General features: G+C 41.2%; 1 protein-coding gene across 3 annotated transcripts; it reads right to left on the bottom strand.

Moving 5' to 3' along the window:
- Positions 1–17,103: 17,103 nt before the first annotated feature.
- On the bottom strand, positions 17,104–26,152 carry lrrc32 (leucine rich repeat containing 32). 3 transcript variants are annotated; one of them, XM_024393586.2, is made up of 3 exons: positions 25,979–26,152; positions 24,778–24,874; positions 17,104–21,731 (listed from the first exon to the last, which is right to left on the bottom strand). In XM_024393586.2, the coding sequence occupies exons 1-3, from the start codon at positions 26,005–26,007 to the stop codon at positions 19,809–19,811; spliced, it is 2,049 nt and encodes a 682-aa protein (XP_024249354.1). In that variant the 5' UTR covers positions 26,008–26,152; the 3' UTR covers positions 17,104–19,808. The 3 variants fall into 3 exon arrangements, with proteins under 3 accessions (XP_024249354.1, XP_024249355.1, XP_024249356.1); XM_024393587.2 differs by having other exon boundaries at positions 25,856–25,993; XM_024393588.1 differs by lacking the exon at positions 25,979–26,152 and adding an exon at positions 25,793–25,971.
- Between the last annotated feature and the right edge of the window lie 53 nt (positions 26,153–26,205).

Raw genomic sequence — 26,205 nt, 5'->3', positions numbered from 1 at the left:
AATTGTTGGCGTTGCAGAACTCCATGGATTACAAGCTTAATATGCAGCATTCACTGACAGACACTGGGCTACCTTCAGAAAGGTGATGATGCACTTTTACATGCTGTCACCCGCTGAGATCCCCATCGCAAAATGAAAAAAAAAAAAAAAATGAAGGGAAAAAAAGCTCCCTGTTGCTGTACCTTTGTTTTCGTAACCATGTTAGGCAACATTTTGCTATGGACCTACTTATCTTCAGTCGGTCAGTTGTCCGCCCTATTTGGTATTAATTGTCCTTGCCAAATTGTTTCATGGAGCAGGACAGCATCTGTTTCCCGTTTACAGCTCCAAGTCATCATAATACAGTAAAGGAGATAGAATATGAGTTCTGGTGAAAAGTTAATAAGCTTCTATAGGGGGAGATAATGTCTGCATCTCAAATGGCACCCTATTCCCTATATGGCGCACTTCTTTTGACATGAGCCCTATGAGCCCAAAAGAAGTGCACTACATAGGGAATTGGGTGCCATTTGGGAAGCAGCCGATGATAATGAAATGGAAAGTAGTACCCCTTTTCACAGCCTATCTGGGTGGTTGGGTTCTGTTACTGTAGGTCTCTTTTCCTGGGAGATCTGGTCTCCAGACCTGGGGGAGGACTAGGAAGAAATACACACATCACAGCTATGTGAGCTATGCAATCATAGAGGACAACGTGGTCCTGATCGTGTGTGTGTGTGTGGTGTGTGCGTGTGCGTGCATATGAGTATACTTACGAGTGCGTGACTGGGAGAAGGTTCTGAGTCCATGACTGATGATGACTCGGTCCACCACCAGTCTTATTTCACGTCAGGAAAGTGTGTGTGCTAAGCTTTGACTGTGTCTGGCTCTCTGCTCTCCGGCCCCCTAACTCTGATTCCCTCCCTCATAAGGTTGGCTTGGCATATACAGATTCACATTATTCTCACAGCGCAATCCTAGTTCTCCTCATAGCATTCTATCACACTGCTCCCATATTCACCCCTTATTCCACTGCTTCTTACCCCATCCTCACCCCATTTATCTCTGAGGAGCATGGGAGAGGTCAAGGGTGACCAGTATGGTGTAAACTCTGTCCCCGCTCACTGAAAACACTATTTTACTTGTATAACTAAGATTAAGTGTTTTATTCTAAACTCCATCTGAAAAAATGAAATCCCTGCATCTTTGAGACTATAGTTACTAGGGGACAGCTGTTGTGTCTCATGTCCATATTCAAACATCGGGATGGGAGGTTGGACATGAGAACAGAACACAAACAAAAAGACTCAGGACAATGGAATCAAACCATATGCTGCTCAGTTTCCTTGGTAAATCGGTTGTTTGCATGAAAAACAACACCATTAAAAACATTTGGCTTTTTCAATTTGAGGTGTTATGAAAACCAGGGTGGGTCGGTCTTTTCATTGTTTGCAGATCGTTTTATAGTCATTTACCAGGGTTAGGAAAGTGATGGCTCCTAAATAAACTAAATATTTTTCCAAATCACACAGCCTATGAGGATTTCAGTTTCGGAAGAAACGGGAATAATAAAAAGTCTTTCTTAAAGACGCTACACAGAACTTTTGCCTCTGTATGTGGGTGCTCTTGCACCAAAAGGGGTCGCATAAAATGGAAAAAATATTGTCTAGAAATGACCTCTATGGACAGAAAGGGGCACGCCCTAAGACTAAGTGGAGTTGGAGTTTATTTGCCGGGTGGGAGATAGAATGATGGTCAAAGATAAAAGTATAAAAATGGTTGAGGGACAGCTATTGGGGAACTGTGGGGGGGATCTTGGAAGATTTGGGTCCCCATTTTTGGCCTTGTGGGAGATCTGTCGACATGCCCTTGAGCAGGGCATTGATCCTGGATACTTCTGTGTGTCGTTCTGAATGGGAGTCTGTTGACTGGTGTGGTGTAGTTGTGTGTTTCATTAATTGATTCATTTTATATTATACATGTATATGAACCATTCAGGAAAGATTCAAGCCAAAATTTAAGGTAAACAATTTGCAACTAAACTTCGTAAAGCGTCTCTTAACAGAGTTACCTTGGGTTGTTTAACCTTGTACAGGTTTTATGGCTAAATAGGTTGTTGGGGATAATGAAACAAATACCACTTTGAGGAGTGAGTCACCAACATATTGCTCCTCTAAATCTAAACAGATGCAAAGTATGATCATAATTCAAGTTTCATACCCAGACTGACTTCGGTGAACAGTTTCAGGGGGGAAAGCTGGAAAGGAGTGTCTACGTCTCTATAACATGGGATTGTTGGATTTTCAATAGCAAAATCAAACAATCTGGTATTTTTTTATTCATAAATCACATCATTATTTATTTACTCTATGTGAGTGGTTAGCTACAGTCCGTATGCCAGGTTTCCTCAACTGGCAGCCCACGGCCGAACTTGATGGTTTTATTTGGCCCCCAAAGTTTTCTGAGCAAAATATGTTTTATTTTTATTTGTTGTTGGACATAAAAGACTGTAAAGACACCAGGAAATAAGCTCCAAGTGATATTAATTTAAGGAATCTGTTTCCAAGTATTCCTTTGCATATTAGAGAGACGTGATTGTATACAAATGTAAGCAAGGTTTGAAATGATTGTTTTAGTCAAACATTATATCTGTTTGGGCTTCTTGCGGTAAATTTCCAGTCCACAAATTATTTGTAATTATGTTCCGGCCCCCCGACCATCCGCGACTGAATCTAGTTGATGATCCCTGACATATAGTCTTGGTATTTCATTCTTCCCTTTTGTAAATACAGTTGGCTACAAAAAGATCAACATTGACGTGGTTTTGGAATTTCCTTGCGAGACCAGGTCCCCTCTTCAGGGAATAGTATATTACTTGTCTGGACAGTTTGTTAACGGGTCGTTACAAAGTCTAAAACTCATTTATATAAAGGACTTTTATAAGGAGGTAGAGCTCACTATTTTAAAGTAACTTGTATCATTATGACACAGTATTATTAGAAACAAGTTTTGTTCAGTGGGCCGCTCATCTTTAAGTTGGGTATAGAGGCAGAGACGGACTGGCCATAGAGCAATTATGTCAAATGCCAGGGGGACTGGTCCATCTTTAGTGCAGAAATATTATTATTTGGCTAATAATGGGGTCTTGAGGGGAGAGAAAAAATGGTCCGGTGTGTTAGAACTGCCCGGGGTGATTTCTTGTCCCAGTCCGTCCCTGTATAGAGGGGTGGTGCAGTTTGACATAAACACGGCTCTCTCCTGTGACTCAGTGGTGACCAGTGTTCAGTGATTCAACAATACTTGAGTAACGGCCAAAGAGGAAAGTGACTGAGGTCTGCTTCCAATTAAGAAACTGCAAGCATCTCCTGTACTCCGCTCTTATCTCTGACTGTGTCATAAACAAGTCAAAATAGTGCAGGAGGGGTCAAAAAAGCAAGACAGGAAATCTGCATCAAAGGAAATGATGCCTTTAGGCGGGGTGGCATGGAATTGCCAACAACATCTGTCTGGTAAAGGAACAGAAAAACAAGGTGTGAGTGTTGTGCACTTGGTACACGTGTGAGCCTCAAATAGTTTTTGGTACTTACTTTTACAGCCCATGAGGAGAATTTCAAAAGATAGCCCTAGGCTATTTAACTCACTTCAACAAAAATGTATTTGAGTTACATAGATATGACATAATAACCATAGATGATGTATTGATTCAATGTTTTTGTCTATCTTAAGCACTCAATCAGAGTCAATCATATTGTGAAAGGGAAACCCTCACTTTATTCATAGGTCCAGTACCAGTGTGAAAAGAGCAGTGGAGGGCCTTTTAAATAATGCTCAGAACCTTCCCACTCCCAAGATGTCTCAGACAGATGGAAAAGGAATCTGAGCCATGGGTTGTTTGTGGAGTTTGCTCTCTCCTTATGCAACAGCTGACCACTCCACGTGCAGTTACAGTAATGGATCCCCTGCGACGGGGCTATGCCTGTTCCATATAAGGGATGAGAAACAATTCTTCTGCTCTGGTCTTGGGCCTTTAATACTCCATCCATGATAATGCTCTCCTGTAGTATTTAATTAAACATTGCTTAATTCTGCTGAGCTGGGGTGTCATCTGGTCTTCTGTCCTCCTCTCTTTCTCCAAAGCTAGCCAAGAGAATGGCATTCAAGAGTACAAACCCAGAGAGACACCAAAATGAATCGAAATTGTGGAGAATATTTCAATTGGCAAGCCAACAGTCGAGCATAGATCATTGGCTGTACTTACTGTAAGACAGTCAAAACAAGGGACTGAGTTCTGCAGATACCAAAATGCCTTCTAAGAATGGTGGCGGCGAGTGTGCGAAAAGTCTATGTGTGTGTGTGACATCCCCTTTATATTAGCCATGAACAGAAGAACAAGATTAAGTTTTAGCACAGGCTTTAGCGCTGGACACCTGTCAAAACAGAGGGTCCTGAGGAATTTGTGTTCATCTTAAGGGGAGGCTAGGAGAAAGGGCCCTCTATTGTCTGTCTGTCTGAGCACAGCCCTGGGGAGGTCATGTCATGGAAGAAAAATAAATCAGGCTGCTGTGGCAAGTCTCTAATTGATTCCACTTGTGCTTGTTATCCAGCTAACGGCACTCTTTTGCATGAGGCCTTACTGTAGTGTAGGGGGAGATGGGAGCACAGAAGAACTGGTTCATCTATAACATTTTTACAGGACAAAGGAAATAACAATAACAGAAGCCTAAGACTGAGATTTGGAAAGTGTCCACTGAAATGTTGGTTCAATGGAGTCCCTTATCGACTCTAGCCGTAGACTTGATCGATGTAATTTTGATGGTTATGTAGGGTTTCCTTTATCTACTAAGAACATTGGAATTGAGCTTGTTTTTGTTTCAAAACATACAACAGTTAAAAATAACTGAAGTCCTCCAGCAATTTTCAGTGCCTATTAACTGGTTGAATTGATGAATATGCCGAATCTGTCTCCACTTTCAGTTTAAGCCAGTAATTCAAAAATAGACCTCATTCCTAAAACCTATCAAAAGTAGGCAATATTAGTTTTCAAATGGTTAGATCATTTAAAATCTGTTGTGGAAATTACATGTAATTCGTTAAAATTAAATGTAATTCAAGGTACTTTTCGAACTGTTATCTGAAAGTTATCCACAATATGATTTATGTTTAAAACAAATATGCATTTGATAAAGTACTTACCTTAAAATAAATACTGTTCCAGATGAATTAGTGTGGGTTGGCTGTGGCATGAGGACACATAGGACATCTGTTTGGGATGAAAGAGGAGTAAAACAAATGTTAAGGGGTGATAAACCTCTTTGCTTTCCACAGAAAGTAGCCACAAACCACAATGTCTATCCAGCCTCTGTTCTCTAGCACTAAAGTTGTTTGAGGATGCAGACAGAGTTTTCACAGTCATATGACAGCGGTTTTGAGGGATAAACAACACATTTTGGGTAACTAATTCACACGCATGGAGGTCTTGGGGACCAGTAATGAACAACCCTTGGCCATGTAAATACCTCCGTATGAAGCAACAAACAGAAAGATGACCTTGCCGCCTTGGCTTTGATGTTCTTTCAGCTTCCCAAGATTCACTCAGTAAACAAAAACAATATCCTGGAGCCCCATGTTGTTTTGTCTGGAGAGGAGTTTTGCTTTAGGGTCAAACATGGAATGGGGTCAACTCGTCTGGGGCACGAGAAGGGGTTGCTATCTTTGAGAGAGGCGTTGGAGGGGGAGCTCACACTGCTACAGAGCCTCTGCCTCACTGTGTATTTGAACTGGCAAACATAATGCGGGCCAGAGTGGACCCACTTTTAAATCCAGAAAAACAAGTGAGAGAACTTGAGCCCGAGGGGAGTTTTGTACTGTGAGTTTTAGTCTGGCTGATTGATTTCCTTTCCCTCAGATATCAAGGGAAATGTTGAATTCATGGAATTGCAAAACACAAGACATTCTCTCTGCTTTATTAAATATCAACTAATATGAGTTTTGAGTTTAGGAAAACAATGAGGCGGCTTACATCCTGACCTGCGGGGGACCTTTTGTGTAACACAGTGTCATTTGAATAGAATTTAGACAGTCAACCATATAGGGGCCTATTTTTCCCTCAAACTCTCACAGTATATCAAACGCCTCTGGGAGAAAAACAGAACAGGCACTGTAAATTAATAGGGATCAAGCCATGATCATGAATGGCTAATACTTTCATCTGCCAGGGAACGCATTTGTTAGCTGTTGGTTTGCTGCCAAAATGAAACAGTTAAAAAAAAACTTGACTGATGTTCTTCTACAGGGAGGAGGTGAGGGCTCTCTGAGTGTCAGGAAAATAACCTCTCACTCAACATCAACAAAACAAAGGAGATGATCGTGGAGTTCAGGAAACAGCAGAGGGAGCACCCCCCTATCCACATCGACGGGACAGCATTGGAGAAGGTGGAAAGTTTTAAATTTCTCGGCGAACGAATCACTGACAAACTAAAATGGTCCACCCACACAGACAGTGTGGTGAAGAAGGCGCAACAGCACCTCTTCAACCTCAGGAGGCTGAAGAAATGTGCCTTGTCAACTAAAACACTTTTACAGATGCACAGCTGAGAGCATCCTGTCGGTCTGTATCACCGCCTGGTACGGCAACTGCACCACCCTCAACCACAAGGCTCTCCAGAGGGTGGTGCGGTCTGCACAACGCATCACTGGGGGCAAACTACCTGCCCTCCAGGACACCTACACCACCCGATGTCACAGGAAGGCCAAAAAGATCATCAAGGACAACAACCACCTGAGCCACTGCCTGTTCACCCCACTACCATCCAGAAGGCGAGGTCAGTATAGGTGCATCAAAGCTGGGACCGAAAAACAGCTTCTATCTCAAGGCCTTCAGACTGTTAAACAGCCATCACTAGCACAGATAGGCTGCTGCCTACACACAGACTTGAAATCATTGGCCACTTTAATAAATGGAACACTAGTCACTTTAATAATGTTTACTCAACTCATATGTATATACTGTATTCTATTCTATCTATTGCATCTTAGCCTATGCGCTCTGACATTGCTCGTTCATATATTTATATATTCTTATTCCATTCCTTTACTTAGATTTGTGTGTATTAGGTATTTGTTGTGGAATTGTTAGATATTACTTGTTAGATATTGCTGCACTGTCAGAACAAGAAGCACAAGCATTTCGCTACAATCGCAATAACATCTGCTAACCATATGTATATGACCATTACATTTGATTTGATTTGATTCATGTCTTTGGACCACACATCTTAATAATTTGTCTGTAAAAATAAATTGCTCTGTGGACTGTGGGTCTTTAAACGATAAGAGACCTTTGCAGGGTCGTAAATAATGTCAGCTGGATGAGCTCAACCATGAGGGACATATTGGCCCAGGCCTCAACCCCACTCTCACTCCCTCACCGGACACATAAAAGCCTTACTTTGACACTGTGTACAAGGAAGTAAACCTACATTTACACAAGCCAAATACAATCCATTGGCTATCTCATAGTATGAGAGTTCACTGTACTCTGAATTGGCTGACAAGAATAACATCCATCTGACATTATTGTCTGGACTAGCTCTTGAATGGGTGTGATTTAGCTTTGGGCTACTCGGAGGAAGTTCACAATGTCAGCCTTTTACGTTAGTTCCAGCATTGGAGGAGCACGAGCCTTTGTAGGTACAAGCTGCAACAACAGTACAGGTTTTGATTTAAGGCACTTGTCAAATGTCTCTCTGGTCTTTATCCTTTCAGGGTTTTGAATATTATTAAAATATAAAAAAGGTATGGAGTGTGGCAGTGATTTGTATTGGTGCCAGGAACATGGCTAACATCTGAGGATAGCAGTCCAATTCCACCACCAATTCCAGAGAGTAGTAAGAACTTCAACTCTACGACAGACCTCCAATGGTCCTCAAGCAAAGGGGTGAAATTCAAGTCTTTCCTCGATTCCTGTTTTGGATTCATTGACTCTTCAACCTTCTCCTCAAAATGCAATGAAGGAGATGTGTTTTAATAAGGAAGCCAAGGAATCATGGACGTAAGGAATTGAGAAAGGACTTTTAAGATTCACCCAAGGTCTTTCTGATGAAGGGTTGGAGTGTGAGATGCACGTAGAGACTGGTGATTGTTGGCTACATAACAGAGTTAAGTCCCCATGGTGGGACAGCTACACAGCAGAGGGAATTGGGAATGTCACATTGGGTGAACGGAAGACACAATTTTCCCATATACCAATAAACAGAGTCTGGAATGGTTGTTTGGATCTTCCTGCCTATCAGATTTTGGATTCTGAAGCAGGCTAGGATGTAAATTGTCTATTTGTAAGAAACATAGAAGTCCACCAATATGCCATCAAATCCCCTTGTGTTGACATGTCACTGGCATTCCTCACATTGTTTAGGTTGGATAGGAAAAACCACGGAATCCTGGTATTTGCTGGGCAGATATTGACATGGCATTTACTAGAGCAGCATAGATGTAAAATGAGCTATTGTGTTTGAGAAATTAATTGTCTGCTTTGCAGCATAGCATTATCCACCCACCTCTCTCTGCTGTTCTTGAAACAGTTAAAAACTTCTTATGGCTGGGGGCAGTATTGAGTAGCTTGGATGAATAAGGTGCCCAGAGTAAACTGCCTGCTACTCAGTTCCAGTTGCTAATATATGCATAAAAACACTGAAGTTTCTAAAACTGTTTGAATGATGTCTGTGAGTATAACAGAACTCATAAGGCAGGGTTAAAACCTGAGAAAAAATCCAACCAGGAAGTGGAAAATCTGAGGTTGGTCATTTTTCAACTCATTCCCTATTGAAGATACAGTGGGATATTGGTCATGTTGCACTTCCTAAGGCTTCCACTAGATTTCAACAGTCTTTAGAACCTTGTTTGATGCTTCTACTGTAAAGTGGGAGAGAATGAGAGGGGAATGAGTCAGAGGTCTGCCAGAATGCCTTGAGCTCGTGACGCTCGTTCACGTGAGAGCGAGCTCTGTTCCATCGCAATTCTACAAAGGAATTCTCCGGTTGGAACATTATTGAAGATTTATGTTATAAACATCCTAAAGATTGATTCTATACATTGTTTGACATGTTTCCACGGACTGTAACAGAACCTTTTGACATTTCGTCTGCTCCTAGTGAACGCGCTTCGTGAGTTTGGATTTGTTTACAAAACGCGCTAACAAAAGTAGCAATTTGGACATAAATGATGGACATTATCGAACAAAACAAACATTTGTTGTGGAACTGGGATTCCTGGGAGTGCATTCTGATGAAGATCATCAAAGGTAAGTGAATATTTATAATGTTATTTCTGACTTCTGTTGACTGCACAATATGGCGGTGTCGTGTCTTTACTATCATTAAATTGAAGATTTATAGTTTTTATCAAAGATTCTCTGTTACGCGATCAACTGATTAATCATGTAACTGTAATTAACTACGAAGTCGAGGCACCAAGGAAAAATATTCAGATTACAAAGTTATCATTTCCTAAAATAAGTTTTCAGATATTTTATCTGATCAATTAGTCTTCAAATTAATTAATGATTTACTTTACCTCACGTTAGTCTCATTCCAAACGTCGTAAATTCTTGGTTATCTGCACGAACCCAGTCTTCACTATGAGTCATCCATACATCAATTGTCTTAAATCATTTATTTATTACTAACTAAGTAATTCACAGAAATGCATAAACAAACAGTAAATATGGTTAAAAGAAATTATAGGATAATGTGCCCTAGTGGGCTAAACCGGCATGGCTTCTTGTTAGGCCAAAGGGGAATTGGGGGTCGACTAAGAAGTCACTACAGAGTGATAATTATAACAATTGAAATGCTAATCCTTTGCACATGAACGCTCACTCATTCGGGAACAATTGCAATCAATATATAAATTTACGCTCAGTGTGTCATCTTGATCGCTGGTGAAAAGTTTGTTTCTATTGGAGAGTTTCGTCCTCTCTCTATTTCTTGGTTAGCAGGGATAGTTCAGAGTGACATCATTCATTTGTTATAGAATGGATGTTTCGGCGGTTGTCATTCTTCGCATTCAATGATACCGAATTCCTAGCTGCAGACTAGTAATTAATATCAAAGACTTGTTCTTATTCTGTCGGTATCGACAGTCTAAGAGTCTAACCACGTGGTATGGTTAAAAGATTCAGCAATGGTCTACAACCTTTGTCCTCTCCTAATGGAGAAAAACATAATGATAATTTCTCAAAGTTGGGTTTTATTCGGAATTGCAGAAAAGGGGCTGTCCCAGGATGCCTGACCCTAACTGGGCTCAGGGGCGGTCCTCTGATTTAGTTCAAATCAAAAGGGAATTGTATTTTCCTTCATTAAACAGTCCAAAATCATATTACACAATTTTACAAACAGTATCATATTCACTCATTCATCTTATACAACAATTAGATGTAAACCTCATATCTGAGGCTATTATAGAAACAGCATTATGGTAATGTGGCCACACCATCTCCCATGAGCTTCCCCAAGTTGTAACAAACAGACCAGTTCGTAGCTGGATTCTTCACCGATCTTTTATACTTTCTCCGGAACATGAAATTTGTTCGTACCTCAAGTTCTGTGAGGTGGAAGAAATTCCTTTGTGCTCTATGAAAATGTACTCTCTCTATACTGTGTTTCCATGTGGAGATCCTTAGGAATTTACGATGTCTCTCTGACCACAGCAGCCAAGTTGAAGGAGGAAAGGGGGAGGCAGGGAAAGGGGGATGGGCTTTCTGTTTACCCAAAGAGGGCAACATCATGACATACCCCCCCTGGTGGTTTGGATCTTGTTTGTCCTGCAAGTTACAAATCAACATAAAATCATGAACACATGATGTCCTGTTTGTAGATCATCATTGCAGTCCCCTCTGGTGGTTGAATTTGGTAGGCTTCTCTGAAAGCGGAGCAGTCCACCACAAGGATGGCAGTTGATGTCCGGTTGGTGTGATGTACCTTGGTAGGCTCTCTGACAGCGGGGCATGCCGCCACAAGGATGGGCCGTGGGTGTCTGGATCTGGGGTCGCCGTTCCGGACCCGTAGTCTGGTCGTCGTCCAGACTGGAAGATCTGGGCAGTAACTTAGGCAGATGTTAACAACGCACACACACTCATGAAATATATATAATTACATTCATTCCCCAATGAGCGGCATTGTGGCACTAAGTAATGGTTGTATGGGGACTTTGTTTATGGCTCTATCACTTCCTAAGTGTCAAAGGAACTGAACCGAAAAGGAATGAAAGCATAAACAAAAGATATACAAAATATAGTTCTCACACAAAAATCATCTAATTGGACTGTATTCTATATACGTCCAATGTTCTGGCAAAATGACTATCATGGCATTGTCTCTAATGCCATATCTAGGGTTTTCCTACTTGGTGTGTTGCTTAGGCACTATCCTAAGTTGATAACTATATGATAAGTTTACAGCTGTAAGGCACTAGTTTTGGGCAGTCTACAGGGATGACCTATGGACTTCTGGGAAGAAAACTGGTGAGTGCTGTAGAGTCAAAGGCCTAGAAGTAAATGTTCAACTTTACTAAGGCTGGTATTTTGCTTGGACCCTTAAGTGATCCTAGCATAAATCCTAATTGGATGTTCCATTGTGCATGTGCGTTTATGCTTACACAAGCATGTCAAGGGAAGAAAACCAAGTATCCTGGCAGATTATAACTTGTTCAGAATGAGTCTGACGTAGTCAGGTAATTTTCAGGTCAATGCCTGGAGGTCAGTCAGAATTGGTGTCGAGGGAGTCTAGTAGTCTTTTCTACAAGTCACTATGAAGTCTATTTCATAGCTATGTTATCCACGGAGGAGCTAACCTCACGACGGAAGTACTCTTTAAGTATTGGACCAGTCATACATGGTGTGATCATGCTTAATGACTTCTAATAATTTTCCCCCTGAATGAAGGATTCTATTTATTAGTGACATGTGTGTTAACCATTGGAAGAGTGCACTGGAGATTCCCTTCCACGCGCTGCACTCTGAGTGACTCCTATGTCGCTATTGTCAAGGGTAATTTGATTGGTTAGGTCTCTAACCTCCTTACTGATTGTAGCTGCACTGACTGTTGCTGGTATTGGTACTGGTGCTCAAAGGGACCAGTTATCCTACCAATTTATTCTGAAATATTATACTACCGGAACACATGATTGGAGCATTTTACTAGTTGTATTGTAGTTGAACCTACACATGGCAAGGAATGATTATTGTTGCCATTTGTTTTGGAGGTGGACAAGTTCACTGGACTTCCTTTATGACCAGTGTGGTACACCTCAGTACTATGTTAGACGTGTTCTAAGATAATCCCCGTCTAGGGGCCTGTCTGCTCCTCACTGTTCTCATAGGGGAGTTTACAACTAGATTTGTTTTATACTCTGGCGGCAACGTACGGTGTTGTACGTAGTCTCAAACCCCCCCCACCACCGGCCTCGATGAGGCTCATCATGGGTCTGGGCTACTATTCCCCCCTTTGTGTCTTGGGACCCCCCCACCAGCAGGTGGTGTTGGTGTCCGAGGCGCAGACGAAAAGGTCGGACCCTATATATGAGTTGTCAGCGGCCGCATTATGAGAATGGCTGTAACCTTTCAACCAAATCTCCTGGTGTTTGTGCTGCAAAACGCTCAGTGGCATGTCAGTCACCACCACGTCCGCGTGTGGCAACCTCTTCAGTACCTGCGAACGGAGACGAGGATATCGGTCTGTGATATCGCAAAGTGTTTCACCATTGGGAATCATCGGGTCAATTGCTGGACTGACGACATTAGTATCATTGTAAGGGGTGACAGTCCCCAACAAAGCGGAAGGTGTATCATCGGATGCAGAGTATACTCTGCGCATCAATGTTTTTCTTGCTGAGATGGCCGCAGTGGTTGCGGAACTGTCCGAAGGGCAGGAGGAGTTCATCCCAACTACCGTATTGCATGACTGCAAGCAGGAGGGAAGTTGCGTACTCACAGAGACAGCTGGCTCGAAATCATGAAAGAATAGTCAATCAAGTTGGCTGATGGATGTGATGTGTCCAGATATCGTAATATCTCCTTGGATCGGATTCTGCCCCAAGAGGTCTTTTTCCCAAGGAGTGCTTTCGACAGATACCCCTCGTGAATGACTGCATTGCAGCTATAGCGTTAGGGGAAGACAGTGTGGTCAGTGGAGAAGGCACGGTGTCCTGTGACCATACCTGGTTGGTTTTCCAATACATCAATGGGAGTAACCGATCCATCAAGTCTGCGCCAAGTAGCAGGGTTACAGTTTCGAGGCTGGTAACATACACAGGGTGAACGAGCGATACGTCCTTGAAGTGTAGTTTCAGCATGACTCTCAATGTGAGAGGCGAGGTAGTCTGAGTGACCCTTCGAAGTGTAGTGTCGCATCGTTCCACTTTTATCCAACGTTTAGTTGGCTTCAAAGCCCTTTTGAGATCATCGAAAAAAGTTTGAGAGATGAGTGATATTGTCGCACCCGAATCAATTAGCGCATGACAAGTTAAGCAGTACTCTAGGACTGTTTCCAGGTATGGCTGTTTAGATTGATGGTTAGTGGACATATTCCCCACAAAGTGAAGTGGTCGTTCGCAACGACGTGATGTGCCATTTCTGTTCAAGGTGGAAGCAGATCGACTTTTCCGATTTTGAGTGGGCTTGGCTTTAATGAGGCGTTTGACCTTTTTCTTCACTACCTTTGTATCAGAGTCCATAGACAAAGCCCGGGGGCTTGTTTCTTTATCAAGCGGGCCCTGGATAGGGTCTTGAATGAGAGCGGGAGAAATTTGAACTTTAATGTCCTTGCTATGGGTGTTAATTCCTGCGGACCTGGTGTCCGGTAATTCCTCGTCTAGTCCTTGTGATTTATCTTTTTGGCTTGTTTGGGCTCTGAGCGCCATACTCAGATTATTGCATGGTTTGCTTTTTCCGTAAAGCTTTTTTGAAATCTGATAAAGCGGTTGCATTAAGGAGAAGTGTATCTAAAGTTTCATGTACAACACTTGTATTTTCATCAACATTTATTATGAGTATTTCTGTAAATTGATGTGGCTCTCTGCAAAACCACCAGATATTTTTGGAACTACTGAACATAACGCACCAATGTATACTGAGATTTTTTTATATTAATATGAACTTTATCAAACAAAACATACATGTATTGTGTAACATGAAGTCATATGAGTGTCATCTGATGAAGATCATCAAAGGTTAGTGATGAATTTGATCTATATTTCTGCTTTTTGTGACTCCTCTCTTTGGCTGGAAAAATGGCTGTGTTTTTCTGTGACTTGGCTCTGACCGAACATAATCATTTGTGGTGCTTTCGCCGTAAAGCCTATTTGAAATCGGACACTGTGGTGGGATTAACAAGAAGTGTATCTTTAAAATGGTTTGAAAGACTTGTATGTCTGAGGAATTTTAATTTTGAGATTTCTGTTGTTTTGAATTTGGCGCCCTGCACTTTCACTGGTTGTTGTCATATCGATCCCGTTAGTGGGATCTCAGGCCTAAGAAGTTTTAAGGAAAGCATTATTCAAGACCACAAAACTGGAACTATCGTGAGACATTACATCTGACTTATGAGTAACATCTGAATCAAGGCACTATTTACATCTGTTAAATACACACTCACCATTACTTATACATTTGGGGTCACTTGGCAGAAAGTGAAAGCTTTAGTGTGGCTTCAATATTTTTAACACCCTCACTAATATGTGAATCATTTTGGTCATCGACTGCGGGGTCCTAACTCCCAGTTGTGGAAAAAGTATGCAAATGTCATAGTTAAATAAAAGTAAAGATACCTCAATAGAAAATGTTGCAAGTAAGAGTGAAAGTCCCCCAGTAAAGTACTACTTCAGTAAAAGTCTAAAAGTATTTGGTTTTAAATATACTTAAGTATCAAAACTAAATGTAATTGCTCAAATATACTTAAGTATCACAAATATAAACCATTTCAAATTCCTTATATTATGCAAACCAGATGGTACCATTTTCTTGTTTTTTAAATTTACGGATTGCCAGGGGCACACTCCAACACTCAGATATAATTTACAAATGAAGCATTTGTGTTTAGTGAGTCCGCCAGATCAGTGGCAGTAGGGATGACCAGGAATGTTCTCTTGATAAGTGCGTGAATTGGACCATTTTCCTGTTCTGCTAAGCATTTAAAATGTAACGAGTACTTTTGGGTGTCAGGGAAAATGTATGGAATAATAAGTACATTATTTTCTTTAGGAATGTAGTGGAGTAAAAGTAAGAGTTGTCAAAAAATATAAATAGTAAAGTACAGATACTCCAAAAACAACTTAATTAGAACTTTAAAGTATTTTTACTTGAGTACTTTACACCATTAACTCCATCCGTGACACAGATGCACTAGCATTTTCCTTCCAAAATCAAATACTGCTCCCTCTGATAGCTTCCTGTACCAAATGCTTGCTCAGACAGTAAATTACCTAATTGCCTGTCCTACTCATGGGGGGCCTATAAGTCACAGGGCCCGAGGGCCGAGGGGGAGGAGGCCCTCATTAGTCTGATGGTGAGCCTACTTAGGCCTCACACACAAACAAACACACACACACACACATACACATGTTTCTATGGCACCAGTCTATAAAAGTGGCCCTGCAGTGCCTTTGGATCGGGGCCAGTGTGAATAATAACATAGAAAACTTACCCTGCTTTCGACTCTAGTGGTAAGTGGTTGCTCCATTAACTTATTTTGGGACTCCGGGACTTGAACAGTTTGTGTTCGCCTAAACACACTACTTAGCCCCAATCAGACATAGAGCTGTCAAGCCCTTGTAGTGCTCATATTGGAAGAAAGGTGTAGTTTAAATAAATCAAATGGTTATTGGTGAGGTAATGGTAGAGTACATGTAACCCAATAAATAAGGTAACAATTTATTTAGGTAGTCAATTGGTAGATGCTCTACAGACTAACAGTAACATTTCAATTATCTCCTAAACCTAACCCTTATTCTAAACCTAACCCTAACTGTTACCTTAGCAAGCAGTTGCTTATCAACAGATAGTTTGTTGATTGTATGGGAAAAATCTACAAATGGAAAATCTAGACTATCCAAATAAAGTATGACCATATATAACCACTTTTGTTTCTTTGTACCTTTCACTGGCCCACAGTTTGGAATTTACCTCCAAAATCTAACATAGGAGTTGGTTGAATTTATTTTAATTAAAAGTGTAGAGTCTAAAGTTCAACATTCACCCTAGGCTTTGAGAGAATGCACAAAATAAGTTGTGCACAGTGCTCATTTGGGGTTTAGGATAAAAGAGGATAATGTTACAGGGATGATCCCTGTGCATGCCACATCCATGAACACTTGCATTGTTTCACAAATACCTCAGAGACAGTGGTGCATCTTTAACACACACACCCCTGGTGTTGCTGGGTAATCATGATCACTTTTGATCATGACAGACTCTAAACACACTATTAGCAATGGAATGTTGCACCACATCTTTTCACCAGGCTTAAAACCACAGTGAGAGTTTAATGAGAACACATCAAAAGAATGAAGCAACCCAAAACAAAACAGCACAAGAGATCTATAGTGGTCGGTCCATTTGGAAATGTTGGTCTTTCCGGCCAGACCTGCATGCGTCAGCCTGCATCCAATAATTTGTCAGTTTATATATCTGTGTCCTGAGGTATTTCCTGTGAGCCTGCATCCTGTTATGAGGGGTCAGAGGGGACTGCTGTATGGCTGCTATCTCTGAAAATCTCAGTCCCTTAAGTTAAAAAGAAAGAGATGATAGAGCAGTGTTCTTGGTGGAGAATAGTAATACACTGTGCTATCTGTGCCCAGGGAGACCAATCAGAGAGAATTTGACTTGCAAGAGCATAAGTTCCATCATTAAGCATCTTCCCAGAACCATGGCAGGATTACATTTAATGCCCCAATCTTATCTGCTTCAGGAAAATGAATTACCTGGGTCATGTTCATTAGGGCATGCAACAGGCAATGTTTAATGACTGGGATATTTTTTTTGTTTCTGTTTTTTTTTTTTCCATTTAGTGTCAAATGAACATGATCCCGGTTAGTTGAATAGCTCCTGAAGCTCACAATGAAAACAAAGACAACAGATTCTGATTCACAGATCATTTACTTAAGAAAATACAAAACAATATAAATATATATTTTTTACCGTAGTTCAAAATAGATCCATTGTAATATCCTTCATATGCTGTACATGTAAAAGTGGATAGATAAAACAGAAGCAAGGGTGCAACTTCAATTTAACATTGCATTAAACTGTATGTAACATGGTCAGTAACATTTCAGTACGTATGAAAGTGACATAACACCATCATAACCATTCTCCATTTATGCTAATATCCTTTCTTTATTAAGTGAAACATACACAGCCGTATCTTTGATTAGCCTGTATAAGCATAGCATCCAAACTGAACCGCCAGTCTAGCGTTTCGCTACACACACGTGTGGCTTAAGATATTCTTGACATTATATTATATTATTGTCAATTTATATAAAATGTTGATCACTGACTGTTGTCTGTGGTGGATGTCACTTCAAGCAGCAGATTACTTCTTTTGTCATATACATTAGTTTGACCTTTGACGGTTTCACTTGAAGTTCAGTCATGTGAGCGGGCAAAAGCAGCAAGAGGGTTACCCCAAATGCAGTACTGTGACTCTGCATGAACAGTGAGAAACAGGATATAACTCTCCTTGTCGTGCTATCTCTGGAACAAATATCTATAAATATGGTTCAGGTCATATTCCCCTCACCAAGTATTTCCCTTGGCTTGTTTTTCTTGTTTAAAATAGAAATACACTATAATAATGATTTCAGTACATATGCAACAATGCCCTGTGTAAAAGGCAGAAAGCAAACACATCATGCAGTGAACTCTCTACACAGTTTGGTCTGTCTTTGGTTGTCACTTTGTCACTTCTTTGTTACTTTGCTTTGTTACATCACTGACCTGTTGGGGCAAGTGTTCCATTTGTGTAAGGCTTAGGACAATTCTAGTCTGGGGAATCTCTAGTGTTCATGATTGGTCTTGTGGGCTAGGCCTACGCAGATAAAGAGGCCAAGATCTCTGTGAGAACAAATGCAACATGGATAGCTTCCCTGTGAATAACAAAGCAATCTTTCTTCAAAATGACATTGATTGTCTCAAATCCGTGCATTTACGTGATTTTGATTGATCATGGAGATGCTGGTGGAAAAACCTGAATGTTACGCAGTCAAGGATTTCAGTCTGGCATGAGTTCACTGCAACGATGATTAAGGGACCAAGCCTATCCAAATTCCCTGTGAAGAAAGCGTGGGGTTGATGTTTGCTCCTCTCACTCTGCTCTGTCATTCAACCGACATAGGGAGAAAACCTCGAGCCAAAGGCCAGATTAGAATGCATTAAACAAGGCTTTTGTTTCAGTAAAACAAAACAAGTCCTCCTATCTGTTAAAGCCTCACTAATCCACTGTATCATTTAACTTATCAAACCGGTAATTTGACTTGACAGCCTCTCTATGTATGGTAGCAACCAGAGAGGATTTCTGGGGGGAAAATGTTTTTGACTAATGCCCGTAGCAAGGGAAACCCAGCATTGTGAAATTGCAAATTATTATTTAGTATGGGCTTTTGCAAGAGTGAGTTTATCAATAACAGGAAAGGTATCTGCGGTGCCCTACAAGCTGTGAAAACAAGCTACATTATTTTCTGTCGGTGTTCCGACAGTACTGCTTCCTTTGGAGTTATTGCTTCATTCCTGTTTTGGTTCCCCCATAACACCCCTATCTCTACCAGTGAAAAATACAAAAATACAGCTACGAAATTAATATTCACTGCAACTCCGCCTATAGGAATTACCCACAGGAGGAGAAATGATTCACGTCTATACAGTACATCCTATTCATGTCCCACAAATAGAATCTGTAAATTCTACAAAACACTGATTGAATACTAAAGTAGTGTCACATTCATCTATTCTAAAGAACTGCAGCCATGACCTTCACACCCTGTGGTTTCATAATGATTTGCTGATTTTGAGATTAATTGAAGAGAGCTCTCCACTCTGCCATTACATGGCACTGATGGGCATGTTTGCATTATGCGCTCCACACTTAGTGTCATTTAGTCTATATTACAAAAATACTTTAGTCAAAAGCAGGTTAATAATAATAAAATAAATCTACAAATACAATACAATTAAAGTGCAAACTACTGCATTGAGAAAGAGAGGTGTTGGTGTATGGCCATAGGTTTGGACCAGCAAATCTAATGCATATCAGCTGACCCTGTGCAGTCATTAAATAATGGCTACATTTCTATATACTGTATGTGCACATGATAATGATATAAAAAGTGACCACATTCATCCTCTTGTGTTTCACATAACTGTATGTTATTAACTAGAAGAAGAAATGAAGAGAACCATACTTTCAATTTATGCAACTTCTATAAGCCACAATGTGTCACCAATCTTACCCCAAATGAGTCACTGTGCTTCGGTTGATCAAATCTGTACTGTCATTGACGTAGTTTCCCTCTCTCCAATAAAGTCCTATTGTTGTGGTAATTGTTTTTGTGTATTTTTCTTTAACTTCACAGGTGAGCTGAAATATCTAATGGAGCCATTTCCTTCAAGACTTGGCTCCCATGTTCCAGAACTCAGCACATTCCCTCCAAAATTGAGCTAACATTTGGAAATGGTGCACACTTCACATTGAAAGGCACCAACAGGCTCTGGATTTCTGAGCCTAGTAGTCTCTGGGAGGAGACATGTCTCGCATCTCTTTGTCCTCAATCACAGGACACCTTCTTTAGGCCCTGAAGCTGATGTTGAGCTTGCGCCTTTTGGGGTGGCACACCTTGGAGAGCACCACCAGCACCGCTATCAGCACCAAAGCTGTCACCACGATGACGATAATGCTCACGCTCTTACTGTCCAGCTTCTGACACTGCTCTTGCGTCACACTCCCAACATTCACCTCCACTGGCTCCGAGTTCTCTGTGTACTGGCAGGTTACTATCGCGAAGTCCGGGATGACCACATCAGAGTGCTGGAGCATGTTGAGGAAGCGGGGATTGCTGCAGCAACTGAGAGGGTTCGAGCCCATATAGAGGGTTTTGAGCGTCCGCTCAAGGACCAGGACTGTGTTGTACTCCAGGGTCACCAGGTTGTTGTTCTGCAGGTTCAGGGACTCGATGGAGGATGCCTTGTTCCAAAGGGGGAGAGTGGTCAGCTTGTTGGTGGACAGGTCCACAAATTTGAGACTACTTAGCAGGGAAAGGTCCGTGTTCAATTCTGGGATGTGGTTTTCTCTCAGTGAGAGATTAGTTAGGGAGGTCTCCAAACTAGAGAAAGCATTCTGGTGAATGTCCAAGCCTGGGTTTAGGGACAGGTCCAGCAACCTGAGTGGAGTGCCATTGAAGGCATATGGTGGCAGAACCTCAAGATTGTTTCCAGAAAGGTACAACAAGTGCAGGCTTGGTATTGATGTAAAGGAGACACAGCCTGGAGGATCCTGGGAGTTGTGGTCTGTCTGGGGTGATTTTCGCTGTGAAGGGCAGACTTTCAGGTAGTTCTGCTGGAGGTGAAGGCCTCTGATGCTAGGCAGTCTTTGGAACGTTCCAGAGTCCATTATGGTGAGGAAGTTCCCTTGTAAGAAGAGTTCCTGCAGTGACCGTAGGGTGTTCTCCCCAAATGAGAGGTTTTGTAGGGCATTGTAACTCAGGTCCAGGGTCTTCAGAGAGTTCAGAGGGCTCTCCTGGTCTATAGAAAAGGCCCCGATACAGTTATTACTTACGTTAAGATGCACAAGGGACACCATGCTGCAGAAGTAAGATATCGGTATGCTCTTTATCTGGTTGTAGCTCATGTTGAGGTACTTGAGCCTTGAGAAGTCCTGGTGTCTGCTCATTCCACCTGACTGCGTGTGAGGTACGAACGTGTCTCTGAAGTGCTCGAGCTCATCGGCAGTTCCTGTGGTATTGACACTCATCAGGTGGTTCCTGGACAAATCCAGGTACATGAGCTTGTTCCTTCTGGGGAGAACGGGGAAGTAGTGGATATTGTTTTCCCTCAGGTCGAGGTAGAGGAGCTCATACTCTAGGTCTGAATCTGTGGTTTGGAAGCACTCCATGCTGTTCTTACTGAGGTTCAGCACCTTGAGTTTGGAAAGGTTAAAGTCAGTGATGCAAGTGATGGAGTTAATGGACAAATCAAGCTCGGACAGATGGAGCAACGAGTCAAATGCTCCGTCCTCAATCTCTAAGATGACGTTGTTGTGAAGATCAATGTTTCTTAAGGCCAAAGCTCCGCAAAAGGTCTCCTTGCCCACTTTGGTGATACTGTTGCCATTCAGAGAAAGGTTCATTAGTGCTGGGGCTTCACTGAGAAAAAAGTCGGTCATGCCCGTGTACAGGCCATTGCCTGAGAGGTCAAGCCTCTCCACAGCCGTAAGAGGCCCAATGCTGGTTTTCGAAACAGCAAAAACATCCAAGTAATTACTGGAGAGGTCCAGCACTTGCAGATTGGTCATGTCTTTGAACAGACCTGGCTGGATGAACTGGATCTTGTTGGAGTGGAGGTTCAGATGATGAACGGTGGTGTAGATTGCTAGAACTTCTTGAGTAATGTTTTGTAGAAGGTTACGAGACAGGTCGAGCTTTTGAATGCCAGGAGGAAGCTTGGCTGGAACGGTCCTCAGGTTCAGATCGTTGCAGTACACGTCATTCTGGACCTGTGAACAGAACAAGGAAAGATAACTACATGAGCTTTGACCTTCACAGCACCACTGCACACTCCCAGAAGACCACAAGTCACCTTGACACTACACTATCACAGACCAAACAGACCAGAGAGTTGTTTTACTGACCATTGTATCTGTGTTCTTGGCAGTCAGGAAGACTGTGAGGCTTGTGGGGATTTCACCTCATAAAACAAGCTCTTATTACCTCGGGATTTTTAGAACGCCTGGTGGACAAAGTATTTCCATATTTATTTTAGACATTCAACTATTCACTTATCAGTGTGGCTGGTAATTGAAACCATATGGCATGAGCCCTCTCTAAATACAACACATAAAAAACACACACGCACACACACTCACATAAAACAAAGTGGATTTAGGTTCTTGGCATACTTGTGGTTTTGACGTCACCAGTAAGCATTCCTTAGTTAGTTTTTTGTCTAAAAGACAAGCTTTTCTGAAAGAGTTCTTCTGGCTTTTATGAACAAGTGTTCACTTATATGTTTTTGATTAATAACTTCATATGCATGTAAAATAACTTGCAAATCACAAGTCATACTGTATATCATCATATGATCTGAAGATGTTATAACAGAATGTAATACTGTTATAGAAAGGGAAATAAATTGAGGTACGTACAGCACATTTGTAAACCACCAAGTTTGTTTCCATATATTAAAGCGAATGCACAAACAATTGATTTAGATATATTCATACTGATACTGTACTGATACTGTACATTTGTACATCCACTGTATATCAACTGTATACCCACTGTATAATTGTATATCCACTGTTCATTTTCTTACAGCTCTATGCTCACTCTACCTAGTTGTATATAATGTATGCAAACTTTGTTTAAACTCCATAGTCTGTATTCTGTCTCTAAATATTGTCTATGACTAGAAGCACCATATCACCAAGTAAAAGTATGTGTAAATGTACTTGGCGAATGATGGTGATTCTGATTCTAATTCTTATTCTGGACACTGCCTCAAAAAATGAAAACACCATCTCCCTCTAATCTATTTCATTCAAACTGGCACACTGATATCAGTTCTTGCAGTCTAAAGAGGCAATTTCCTGCCCAGTTCCAAATCATCCTGCCTGTTTATACAGTTTTCCCATCAGTAGTCAGGAATGCGATACATTCCCAGGACTACAGCAATAGGAATTTCATATCAGATATTGTTTTCTTATGTCTTTGCCAACAAGATCTCACGTTCTGACTTGATGGTTAAGTTTCGGCATTAATTCCGGTTGGTTGAGGTTTGGGATAGGGTTAAAATAGAAACATACTCAACGTTATATTTAGGCATCAATTACGATTGGTTAAGTTAAGGGTTAAGGTTTGGGATGGGGTTAAAACAGCAAAAAATAAATAAACGAGTGCCTAGCACTGGGATTGAACCCGCAATACTTGAAGCCATAGTTTGCGGTTCAAGTCCCTCCTCTATCCTCATCCACACCACCATAGAAAGCCGCGAGCCTAGTAGATGGTAATAGGCACTCACGTTGGCCCTAGTGGACGGTATAAAGGCATCTCCTGATGTCCTCGGGACATGGACAAATGTTGAATACTGAAGGACAAATGTTGAATACTGAAGGACAAATATTGAATACTGAAGTGGATCTGGTGTGACCTGGCTGATCTCTGCAAATGGTGGAATAAGGAGAGAAGGAAAACACCAACGCGCTGTTCTATGGACAGAAAGCAATGCCCAAGCCTCTTTTAGTAAAGGACTAACAAAGGACACTGTGTAACATCAGGTCCAGATTGATATTACCTGAGAGAGGAAACATTCCCCCTACAGAAAGCAGCCCTGAGGCTTTCTGCTCGTTAATTTGATCCGTTTGGCTGTGGACATAGAGATGCTTCATCCAAATACGGAGCTAGACCGAGATTACATATTTGTCAACACAACAACAGGCAGAGGAAGTCAGTCAGTATACCCAAGATGCCAAGAAGAGTCTGACATTAAGTCAGAGATTACACATTTGTCAACACAACAACAGGCAGAGGAAGTCAGTCAGTATACCCAAGATGCCAAGAAGAGTCTGACATTAAGTTCAGCTATGTCTAAACACCCACATTAATGTAAGTACTTGGACGATTAGAGTTGAATACACTGTACTGTCTGCAAGTGATTTGAGACATCACAATCACAGTGTAGAGCTGTGAGGTAATGGCACACGTGCCTCCTCTAAGACTGTAGCTTGCTTTTATCTTGCCTGGGCACATCTACTTATTCTTCTCCATCTCAAAATGAAATAGTGTAGGTGTGACTACTCATGGGTTATGTGGTCACACTGTATGTTCTGTTATCTGTGGTTCAGAGCAGGAAGAAGCAGCATGGCTAGAATAACAAAAACTATTGGTTTAATATCACAAGACTCCAATAGAAACGTTCTATGCCCCTGGACAATTCGATAGTACCTGATATACTGTACTTTGGATATACAATACATGAGAGGTTTGTGAGAAAACTGCCAAAACTCTCAGATAACAACATCAAGGTATACACTAGCCACTGCGCACAGACATAAATTCAACATCTATTCCCCGTTGGTTCAACGTAAATTCCTTGTAATGAAGTGGAAACAACATTGATTCAACAAGTGTGTGCCCAGTGGATACGCTAAAAGCGCAGTTTTGCAAATGCTATAGTAGAATATAGATATAATAATACTCAACTATTCTTGGTCAAACTCAAAACGACAATAAAGCATAGGATACACCATCAAAACCGATTACAGAAATATCAGTTATCAGCAATTATCAACACTATTCCTCCCCTCTATGTTACTAAAATCAGGGGTCTCACTTTAAATGAAAACCCCATAAAATAAGTGGCCCATAATACTTATTTATTTTATTGCACATATTTTAAAGCGTTGCAAAAAAAGTGCATTACAAATAAATATGTTATTATTATTACAGGGTAGTTACATATTTTACACATAGTTGAAATACCTCTAGTTGGCATACTAGTATACTATGAAAACATTTCAAAAGTCTTTTGATGCAGCAACTCACCATTTGACAGGGGGAGAGTTGGCGTGGGGGACGTAACAAGGATGCTGCAACATCACTGACGATGGCCAGGACCAGCCAGAGGTAGGCTGCCATGGTGCTGTGACACAGAGAGAGAGCACACATGAGTGCAGGAAACACACGGATGGGTTTATGACATGAACTGAGACCTGTCATTTATTCCACTTGCAACGTCATATCGCTGCTACTAAGAATTCATGACTGAGCTTAACCATGCATGTCTTGGTTCATTTGGGTAGGTCCGCACATGCAAGGCTTAAATTGTGATTATTTCTTAAATCATGTGAATATGGAATACTAAACAATATTACAAAGAATGAGAGTAAGAGAAAGATTGGTTTGCTCAATAAGTGTAATTGCAGTGGACACATACAACATGCTACCATGCTACTATATTTAGTACTTGTTCCTCTCAGGCTTGTTTTTAGTTTTAAGTGACGCAAAAGGAAACTCCCACTGATCACTCAAGCCGAGATCTAAAAGGTTAATTACTATAGGAACAAAGATGGTCTTTAACCAACAACAAGGACTTGTTTTGGTTCTTACAGTTGAAGAGCTGACATTAGATATCATGCATCTTTATTGTCTCACCACAAATAGTAGAAATTAATAGATATTTCTGTGTCATACTGTACCTACAGCAAAAATCAAGACTTTTATTGCATGACTTTTCTTTGCCCTGAACACAATGCTGTCAACATCACTCAGGTAACATAGGAAAATACCCTCTGAATTCTCAGTGAATGATACTCTCCTCCAAGACTCCACAATAGCCCACGAGAACATAACACTCCTACCCAGCAAGTACAAAAACATTTCACACATTTGCTCTCATGTATTAATCTGTACACCCATCCACCTCTTTTCTCATTATTTTCTTTACACGTTTACATAGAACATTCCTTCCCCTACTCCACAACCTCAACTGCTAAGTTTATCATTATCCTCTCCTCTGACCCTCTGAGGACCATTCTACCATTTTACAATACATTCTTACCATTCACCTTAACCAGCAAGCAACATAATGAGATATTATCCAAAGTCGTCCATAGGTGTTTACCTCTTCGAAATGGTTACTTTCCCATGCAGAATCTTCTGCTCATGCTGCTGCTGCTGTGGTACTCTCACATCCTCACTGACACACTCCTACACACTCTCACACACAGCAGACTCTACCCCGCACCTTTTAGCGCTGGTCCCGGGCTGACACATCCTGTGAGAATATCCTGCATCATTGTTGTTTTTCCCCTTCTCTTTTTTTTGGGAAATACCTTATATGGGATTTGGAAGTCCATTTTCTCTGTACTTCCTCCCATATCACACTAATTTCTCTCTCTCGTATCCTTCCTTCCTCCCTCTCTCTCTTTATCAATCTCTTTCTCCCTCTCTTCCTTTGTCTCGCTCTTCTTT

Source organism: Oncorhynchus tshawytscha, linkage group LG30 (assembly GCF_018296145.1).
Source record: "Oncorhynchus tshawytscha isolate Ot180627B linkage group LG30, Otsh_v2.0, whole genome shotgun sequence".
Classification (NCBI taxonomy): domain Eukaryota; kingdom Metazoa; phylum Chordata; class Actinopteri; order Salmoniformes; family Salmonidae; genus Oncorhynchus; species Oncorhynchus tshawytscha.
Note: the sequence above shows the minus strand (reverse complement) of the source record. Positions and strands in the feature narration are given on the sequence as shown.